This window comes from Haliotis rubra, unplaced genomic scaffold (assembly GCF_003918875.1).
Source record: "Haliotis rubra isolate DU_JTF1 unplaced genomic scaffold, ASM391887v1 Scf1953, whole genome shotgun sequence".
NCBI lineage: Eukaryota > Metazoa > Mollusca > Gastropoda > Lepetellida > Haliotidae > Haliotis > Haliotis rubra.
Window position 1 is genome coordinate 25,001 of NW_025765951.1, and position 9,868 is coordinate 34,868.

General features: G+C 40.7%; 1 protein-coding gene and 1 long non-coding RNA gene across 2 annotated transcripts in view; both read left to right on the forward strand.

The window, feature by feature from the left end:
• The window catches only part of LOC124274892 (opioid-binding protein/cell adhesion molecule homolog), an 11,376-nt gene extending 3,752 nt beyond the window's left edge, over positions 1-7,624 (forward strand). Inside the window, exons 2-3 of the mRNA XM_046710260.1 lie at positions 1-193; positions 7,410-7,624. The exon at positions 1-193 is cut by the window's left edge and continues 88 nt beyond it. Coding sequence (XP_046566216.1) covers positions 1-193; positions 7,410-7,499 — 283 coding nt within the window. The 3' untranslated portion in view covers positions 7,500-7,624. The remainder of the gene's footprint in view (positions 194-7,409) is intronic.
• A 1,535-nt stretch (positions 7,625-9,159) lies between these two features.
• On the forward strand, positions 9,160-9,819 carry LOC124274893. The gene is made up of 2 exons (XR_006898063.1): positions 9,160-9,246; positions 9,716-9,819. It is a non-coding gene; the product is annotated as an uncharacterized LOC124274893 (long non-coding RNA).
• Positions 9,820-9,868: the final 49 nt, after the last annotated feature.

A 9,868-nucleotide genomic window follows, 5' to 3' on the forward strand; every position in this document is an offset into this window, starting at 1 on the left:
GAACGTGACGTCAGTAGTCTGGACAAAGGAAGGTGTAGGTGCAAGGATCTCTGACAATGGGACTCTTCATCTGAAGAACATACAGAAGGATGACGCAGGAGTATATGTCTGTACAGCAACCAACAAGGTCAATCCTGCTCGGGAAGACGACAGACAAAACGCTCGTCTGGAACTGTTACACTGGAGGTGCAATGTAAGTCACAATATGTATGTGAAGGTATAACACTGTCATAGTATGTTTAATGATAACAGTTTTAAGGTAGTGAATACACAATGCCCCCTTACACAACTGTAAGTTCGACACAAGTTTGGCTCTGACTATTAATATGTATGTATGTATGTATGTATGTATGTATGTATGTATGTATGTATGTATGTATGTATGTATGTATGTATGTATGTATGTATGTATGTATGTATGTGTGTATGTGTGTGTGTATGTATGTATGTATGTATGTATGTATGTATGTATGTATGTATGTATGTATGTATGTATGTATGTATCCAATGTACAGCAAAAGCAAAGCCGAATGTGACGTCAGTAGTCTGGACAAAGGAAGTTGTAAGTAGGAACATCTCTGACAGTGGGACTCTTCATCTGAAGAAGGATGCCGCAGGAGAATATGTCTGTATTACAGCAACCAACATGGTCACATCCTGCTCGGAAAGACCACAGACAAAAACACGTCTGGATATGTAACACTGGAGGTGCAATGTAAGCGAAAATATGTTTGTGAAGTTGTGTACCTGCCCCGCTGGACATATACTTAACCAAAGGTGGTGGTATGTTCAGTGACAACATTTAATGATAATATTATAATAATGGCTATTTATCAAGCACCTTATAGGACAAACTTTATGGATAATAACTTTTTTTATTAGGATGCGACGCTTGATACAGATTCTTGTAACAGAGAATCTTGTACCGAAACGTCGCAAGCAATCCTAATAATTTGCTGGACAACGGTACAAGAATCTGTATCGAAACGTCGCACTCACCAATAAAAGAAGTTGTTATTGGATAATTATGCTTGACAACGGTACAAGAATCTGTATCGAAACGTCGCACTCACCAATAAAAAGAAGTTGTTATCCATAAAGTTTGTCCTATATTGTACTTCCCAACTTCTAAAATGCCACTCAAAGAAGTTATCAAGCACCTGTTTACAGGCACTTGTGCATAGCAAAGCACATTGTTACCATTGTTACCCGGGATAGCCCAAGCGGCCTGTGAGGCACCGGAAGGTTAACAGGCATATGACTTATTCACCGGGTACCCATCCACAACTGGGTGAACAGGGGCAGTTGATGAACAAGGTGCCTAAAGTGCGACCACATGTGTCACGTTTGCTTCGTCGTGAGGCAGGACTGAAATTCTAGGGAGTCTGTCTGCAAAACACGGTCACCCATCCAAGGACTCTCCGCGCCCAGCGGTGCATAGGACCATACACCACCACCACCTATAAAACTAATCTGTAATACATAATATGTATAAGATACAAAACCTGACTTCCTTATCACCAGTTCTGATAATAGACCGAAACCAGTTTATATCCGCATGTTGGATACTAATAACTTCATCCTGAACTGCATGCCTAATTAATAACATTTAGATACATAAAGGCGAAAACAAGGAATCGAATCGTAAGTTGTTAATCACGGATTTTTTTGGACAGAAATGCAAATATTGGTTTCATGAATAAACAGGTAGCATTCCTAAAGTGACAGTTGCCTGGAAATATTACAACAATTATTACATTTATCTTGAAATCATTTTCGTTATTTTCACGTGTGCGTCAACAAGGTTTTTACTCCTCAAATGATACACAAAAATGGACACAATATATCATAATATGTATTGCATGATTCAAATAGATTTAAACATTATTGCAGATAACAAAAGTGAAACTGTACGTAAAGACATGCTCTTTACATACGTTCCTGCTTTCTGCAGATACATATAATTATACATATATGTATAGTTTTACTTAATGACACTGCAAAAAGTTGGTATACAGGTCATGCCCTGGATATACACAATCGGATACATCTATGTCACATTTTGTTTCCCATTTACATAAAAGTAAATATTATTGCAGATCCCCCCACAGTTGCTATACACGCCGTGAGTCCATGTTCCGGGTTTACTTTCCTGGTCAACGAAGCCAATGTGACTCTCAACTGTTCTGTCAAGGGAGCTAACCCTGCGACCACCACCTTCACCTGGTACCACGGAGATGTCACCCTGCAGAACGGGTCCAATCCGATCTACACCCTAAATCGTGTGACTAGATCCAGTTTGGGTCGGTACAGATGTACGGCAGATAATGGCATATCTCCACCAGGACAGGATTATGTGACAGTCGACGTCCACTGTAAGTACTGGGTGTAGACTTATTAGCTACCGCCGTGTACAAATCAAACAGGGTTACGTACTACTAACAGAGGAAAACCTGTGGACTGATTGATATTGATATTTCCTTCGTGGATTTGAGCCAGGGTCAATGGCTCCATCCCCGGCCACTTCATACCCAAACTTGAATAGACTTTAAAAGATTCTACTTGGCTATCTGGAAAATTAACAAGGTCAAAATTATTCTCGTCACGATATGGCTGAAACAATGGCGATGTGACATTAAATATTAACTCACTCACTCACTGAAAAATTAACGTCTGAACAAAGACACGCAAGTCAACATAGATGAAGACAGCTGTAATGTGGGTTATAGCATGAGCCCATGTAAGTAGATTTAACAATGAATGGTCTCGGATCGGAAGCTTAACGAAGTTTACTTAATCTTGCCTGTCGTTTTGGTCCCCTTGGAAATATTTGTAAAATGATAACTTTCTGATGAGTTTGTCCTTTTGAATGACCAGAGAACTCCTGCCAAACAGGCTTGCTGACCTACCCTGAATGCCGACTGACACCACCGACACTCATGTGCAATCCCAACATATCAACCTTCCTTCTACTATCATTTAGACTAGCTCTTTGGTATGATATATAAACCTGGTGTGAACCATGGACGCCCAATCTTGAAGTGAGCCCGATCACCAGTACGTCTACCATGCTGTTTTCTAATTCAACAACTTTGGGATTTTAGAAATGTGTTATTCGTGCATTGTTCGCATCCATCCTGTTTGATGTGGGGTCGTAACGTCGTTATCGGTGCGGGACACCACGGTTACGGTCTATGACTTGATCCGTGCCGGATGGTGCTCTATGGACGTTGAATTGACGTCAACGTAACGCTGTGAGGTACCAGACTCAAGCATACATATCGTTCTCAGTCCGTCATTGTCCCCGAGACTTTGCATGTCAAACTTGTTTCAGAACCATTAATAGAGGTGACTGCACTTCGTAACACTACTCGGAGTGGAAATGATAGTGAGTGAGTGAGTTAAAATTTAAAGTGACATAGGCAATATATATTTTAACCATATCGTGCCTATGAAACATGCATATTAATATACACAATCTTTAACGTTATGAAATCCTGTCAGCAAAGGACAATAAAATAACGAGAATATCACAGCTTTTTTGTTTTAACGATAAAATAATGCTTTCTCAACGACACAATATACAAAGCGGCCTCTATATCGCCAACAACTGAAGGTAGATCACCATACCAGACACCATGGATACTTACAATACGTTGCTACCCGCATGGCCTCTAGCTGAATTTACTTAAGTTTATAATAACATATATCTGTGTACAAACCAAATCAATCTCAATAATATTTTTTGTGTTTTAAAAAATAAACAATTAAATGAAAACCAGCCCTAATTCTAAAAGATCTTTCATTAAGTAAGTTCTGAAATAATTATCCCTTGAGATGGAAAATCAATACAGTCAAACACATGCTTGACAGTAATTCTTTTCATCGCAAGGGATACACAATTAATATTATCAAGAGTGGCATCAATATATAGCTTTTTTCCGAATCCTTGATGTTCTATTCAACCATAAAGACTGACTATACTGAGTCAAAAGGAAACTTCACATTCTTTCTTCAGGGCACTATAAAAGAACAAGAGATGGTAAGATGGTGAAATTGTTTATTATTTCATTGCTGAGATCTGTGTGATGTACTCGATACACTGACAGTGCCATAATCAGTTCCATTAGGCTACACCGCCGTTCCAAAACATGGGTATACAGAATGTCAAGTCACAAGAACAAAAATGCGAAATTTCTCAGTTCAATATCGTGAATGGCCGCCCTGCGCATTCACCACTGCCAAACACCGTCTCCTCATCGACTGCCTGATGCTTGTGAACACGTGGTTGGGGATTCTTCGCCATTGCTCTTGCAAGTTCCTGCAAATTCTGAGGTTGGTTCCTAAGACCACGAAGCCTTGTGCATCCTAAACGTGCTCTATTGGATTAAGGTCAGGGGACCTCGATGGCCAGTCCATAACGTTGATTCCAGCGTTTTGAAGGAAATTTCGTGTCAACATCGCGGTATGCGGCCGAGCATTATCATGCTGGAACTGTAGACCTGGGCCATGAGCCGCCATGAAAGGAACGAGTTCAGGGGTGAGCACCTCGTCGCGGTAAGCAGCAGCTGTGAGGTTTTCACGGATGACCAGAAGTCAGGAACGGTTGTTCCCACAGAAAGCACCCAAACCATGCAGCTTACGCCCCCGAATCTGTCGACTTCTTGTAAACAACATTGGGCATACCATTCACGACGTCGTCTCCAGACTCTATGCCTGCCGTCCGCGAATCTGAGGGTAAACCTGGATTCATCGCTAAAGACGACTCGATTCCAGTCTCTTGGTCCATCGGAGGTGACGTTGGGCCCACAGCAGACGTTGACGTTGATGAAACAGCGGCAATATTGGCCCATGATATGGACGTCGAGAATGGAGACTGGCAGCCCGCAACCGATTTCGAATGGTCTGTGAGGACAGTCGACCTCTAAACATCTCAGCCCTGGTTCGTGTAGCCGGCGAAATCTGTCACGTAGGTGACGTAGGACGATTTGACGGTCTTCTGCTCGTGACGTCACATGTGGACGACCCGACCTTGGGCGATCAGAAGTGGTGCCAGTTTGTTGTAGACGACCTCGCAAGTCTTTACACGGTACGACGGCTGCATCCATTGCTCTTGCGACGTCAATAACCTGATCTTCCCGCTTGCAACATGCCAACGGCACGTTCACGTTGCACATTTGACAATCGTGGCATTTCAAGTACCGTTAGAACTGTGGTTTAAAAGTGTTTTCAATTCTTGAGGCCAATGCAAATACGTGCATATGAAGAAACTTCGATGCGAAGATCACGTGATCGACTGCACGTGCAAAACCTGATTTGGCACTAACGTCATTTGCACGAGGAATGGATGGGTTTGAGTGGGTTTTCTAACGTTTTTCGACAGATAGGGATCCCATTTCGGATGCATAGATGTATCATCAGAGAAAAATTATTCATTATTTTTCAAATTACATTTTGTGAAGTTTCTTTTTGACTCAGTATATTTTCTTGAAAAATATCTTGTAACTATTACTTCACAAGATTTACGGAGATGTTTGACAAAACTCCGTTGTAATGTACATGATTTTAATTAATGTTAATTCGTATAGATAGTCCAAACAACTCTGAAATTGCGTTTTGTAGTTCCTGTATGACTGAACTAGAAGATGAATTTTATATTACATTAGTATGTACTCTTTACAATGAGTATCGTGCTAAATATTTACCTGAATAAAGTCGTAATTACCCTCATGTTCAAATGTCCTTTGAATTGATGAGAACAAGCGATAAGAATAGAATCTTACGACTTTGTATCTTTCTTTAAAAGTGTTTGTAATCGTATCACTTGTGATAAGATCTACATTCTCAGTGTGGCGCACATGCATGTCTTTACCTTACTGTTTTACACATGTAATCCTGGCCTCATGGCCATATATACGTAATAAAGGATGGATGGATGGATACAGAATGGAGGAATCTCACCTCTCAGCAAATATTAATGTGTATATCTTGAATGGCCAACAGACAACCCAAATAGGTATAACCAACAGTGGAAATGATGAGCGTCAGGTTGTCTGGCCATTTAAAGTGAACACCGCTGGCCAATCTTCTCCAATAAGCTCATACCTCTTGCAAATGCTAGACTGCCTTTCTTCGACCATGTTAACACACTTTTTCTGGTTCAAATCCAAATATACATTCTCAAGATTACCAATGAAACAAAATCCATGTCACATTAATGTTTGTCTCTGTGTATACTTTAAACGCAGTTGTATAAGAGTTTAACAAATACTCTGCACATCACTTCCACATTTTAGATCCACCGCAAGCTTGCACGTTGCTGATACCAAGAGAGTGGTCAATGAATCAGGAGATTTGACTGTCCAATGTACAACAGAAGCAAACCCGGAAGTGACGTCAGTAGTGTGGACAAAGGAAGGTGCTGGAAAGGATCTCTGACAATGGGACTCTTCACCTGAGGAACATACAGAAGAGTGATGCAGGGGTATATGTCTGTACAGCCACCAACATCGCTAAGCATCCTGCCAGGGAAGGACGACAGACAAAACACTCATCTGTAACTGTTACACTGGAGGTGCAATGTAAGTCTCACAATGTGTATGTGAAGGTATAACACAGTCATAGTATAGTTTAATGATAACAGCTTACACAAGGTAGTGAATGCACACAATGCTCCCCTGCTACACAACTCTAAAGTTCGATACAAATATATCAAAGTTGTAAAGTTACAAATGGCTCCGAGGATATTATTTTTACTTTATCAACGGGTGTTGTCTATTGATATCCAAACACAAAGAAGTTATTCTTATCATCAAAATCACTCTTCATTATTTTCAATATATATATATATATATGTACTGCCACATTAGACTTGCAGTGCAGCGATGTATAGCATTGTGACGTCATCAAGAGTACATGACGTCATAGCATTGTCAGGGCATTATGCAAAATCTACTGTCAAAACGATATCTCTGAATATGTATCTCCCACACAAGCGATGTGTCCTGTGAACACAGTGGATGATAAATATATATATATGCATGTATGTATGTATGTATGTATGTATGTATGTATGTATGTATGTAATATGTATGTATGTATGTGTGTGTGTTTTGCGTGCGTGCGTGCGTGAGTGTGAGAGTGAGAGTGAGAGAGAGAGAGAGAGAGAGACTCTATATACGTAAAACGGTCAAAGTAGTAGAATGTGAATTACAAAATGATTTGTTGTCTGGAAGGTAACTCTTATGAGTAACTTGTATCCAGTCTGTTTTAACTTTCACTTATCTCAGACAAAACAGTATTTTGCTAGGTTTTCCACAATCTTTCTCCACACAAGTATTTGAGTTTGTATATCAATGATAATCTGCTTTATTGACGACGTTATCCATAATTATACGGTGGTGTTTTAGATGCGCCTTCGAGTAGAACGTTTTGGTGTCACGTCTGGGGCCGGAAACACGACGGTCAGGGGAACACGACAACGTGACACTGCAGTGTGACGTCACAAGTAACCCGGCTTCATCCATTGAGATCAAAGACACGACGTCCAGTATAGGAAGTAGCAGGACCAGCAACCGTGACCGTCAGACTCTCACCACGATGCTGCTAAGTGTGTCCTGTCTTGAAGGGGAAATTACACCTGCGCTGCTAGGAACTTGATCGGAGCTTCATTGAAGACTATCCCGTTACATGTCAGGTGTAAGTAACATCCAAGAAGGGGTTTCTGTCTTCACTGTTCATTTGTATTGTACATCAAAATACATGGAGTCAAATCTACTGAACACAATATAGGTACATACATGAATATGTTTGTATAGAAGCAGGGAGGCCGTTGCAAACAACAACGATTCATACCTGTTTTGTAAAACTTCTCATTTTAATTTACTGGAAACCAATATCTGAACAGCCCATGTTCAACCCACAACCCGTGAGGGGTATGGTCATTCATTGTGCAGGGGAAACCCGTGACAATCCACAGGTTAACAAATAACGACCACGACGTGTCGCCCTAGCTGTGGCCTGCAAGCATTCAATACTTACCCGACCACTACTGACTAGTTTTGGGGGTGGTTATTCTTGCCAGTCTGATGTTTCCCTCGTGACCTTCTCCGTTATTGCGACACCATCTGTAGGCCAGTTTCAATGATACTGTTCCCCGTGTGCTTTCTTCACCTAGGGCATATGGGCTCAGACGTATGGCTGATTAATTCAAAATATATAATCGTTTTCCGCTTCCACCCAGCGATTTACTCCTCCCATTTTTATATCCACCAGAATTTACTCCTCCTAGATTAATATCCACCAGTATTTAAAGCAAATTCCAGAAAAATGTTTTATGGCGACATTAGATTGCCTGGTACTCCACTTTCGAGTGTCAGCTTTGTCACAGTGGCGTGGCTAGTGCACTACCGTGTAAACTTAGGCAAAGCATTCTTTGCTACCGCAAGTTGTGTGTGGGTGGCTATTGCAAGACGTAAGATCAGGACATGTTTACTATTTTCGCGGAACACCTTGTGCCAACACTGGATTCTGATTCATCCATAGTTATCTTCTATTCTATTTTGCTTTATACACCTCTCTGGAATCTATTTCGAGGGAATGGTCAGACTGGAATATTGTTCTCAGGCAGTCAGTATTTCGAAGAATAGTCCAGAAGGTTCCATATGGGAGGGAAGGGGATAACACTAACAAATGTTTAGGAGACTAATTTGCCGTAGGTACTTTTAGAATGTAGAAAGATATATTCAACTATAACGTTTTGTTTGGTTTCACAGTGGTGAAAAACAAAATACTGGTCATATGAGAGACAGATATATTCAGCATAAGATCTGTTTGTTTTCACATATGTGGAAGTAACACATTGGTCCTGGTGGGATTATGTTCATTGTTACATGTATATATTTTATGTATATATATTTTATGTGAGTCTGTATTGTTTATTTAGGTGTTCCAAGAAGATATTCATTTTCATCCTGGAAACACTGGTGTTCTACGTCGGGTCTGCACGAAAATGTCACTCTTAGTTTGACTGTCATTAGCCTTCCCGCAGCCAACCCCTTCACATGGCGGAGAAGGCCAAATGCAAGACTAATCAATACTACTGCGGTCACCACTCGAGGGTGTCCCTTGGTAACAGGAAATGTGACCATATTTGATGTCAAAGAAGAGGACTATATTAATTACTCCTGTCACAGTGACCAATGCAGAAGGCCAACCTGGATCTGCAGATACCACTGGTTTCCAAATGTTAGTTACTTTTTTCTCAGATGTACACTTTCTTAGCTGAAGAGAAATGTATACCTATAATTTGAGTATCGGAGATTGAACATCATGTCTCAAACAGTTTGTAGGAAAAATTGGAGAAAACAGTACTCTCTGCAATTGTTTTGTAAGTCTTAGATTTAGCTGATGTTTGGTTTAAAATACAATAATTGACTGATATCAAATCTTGAATCTGCAGGGTTGAGATTAATCGTAAAATGTGATGATAGGTAGATAGCTTAAGTAGGTCACAAGTGAATGGCCCTCAATTTTTAGTCTACCACACCACGTCGATATTTCGTTAGAAAATGCATTTTCATCCAAAAGTGGATATATAAGCATGCACTTGTCATCATATAGAGAAGAAGGGGATATATCGGTATTTAATCAAGTGTGATGACTCTGTTCAGACATACAGTAAAGCATTATCTATCATATCTCCCGTGTTTCACAGCCCGGCTGCACCTACCAAGCAATCTGAAGGCAGTTAACATCAGTCCCCGTTCAGTCACCTCTGAGATGGGAGAAAGGTTTCAACGGTGGCGCCAAACAAAGGTTCAACATACAATATAGACAACACGGCGGACAGTGGACCACCCACCCAACA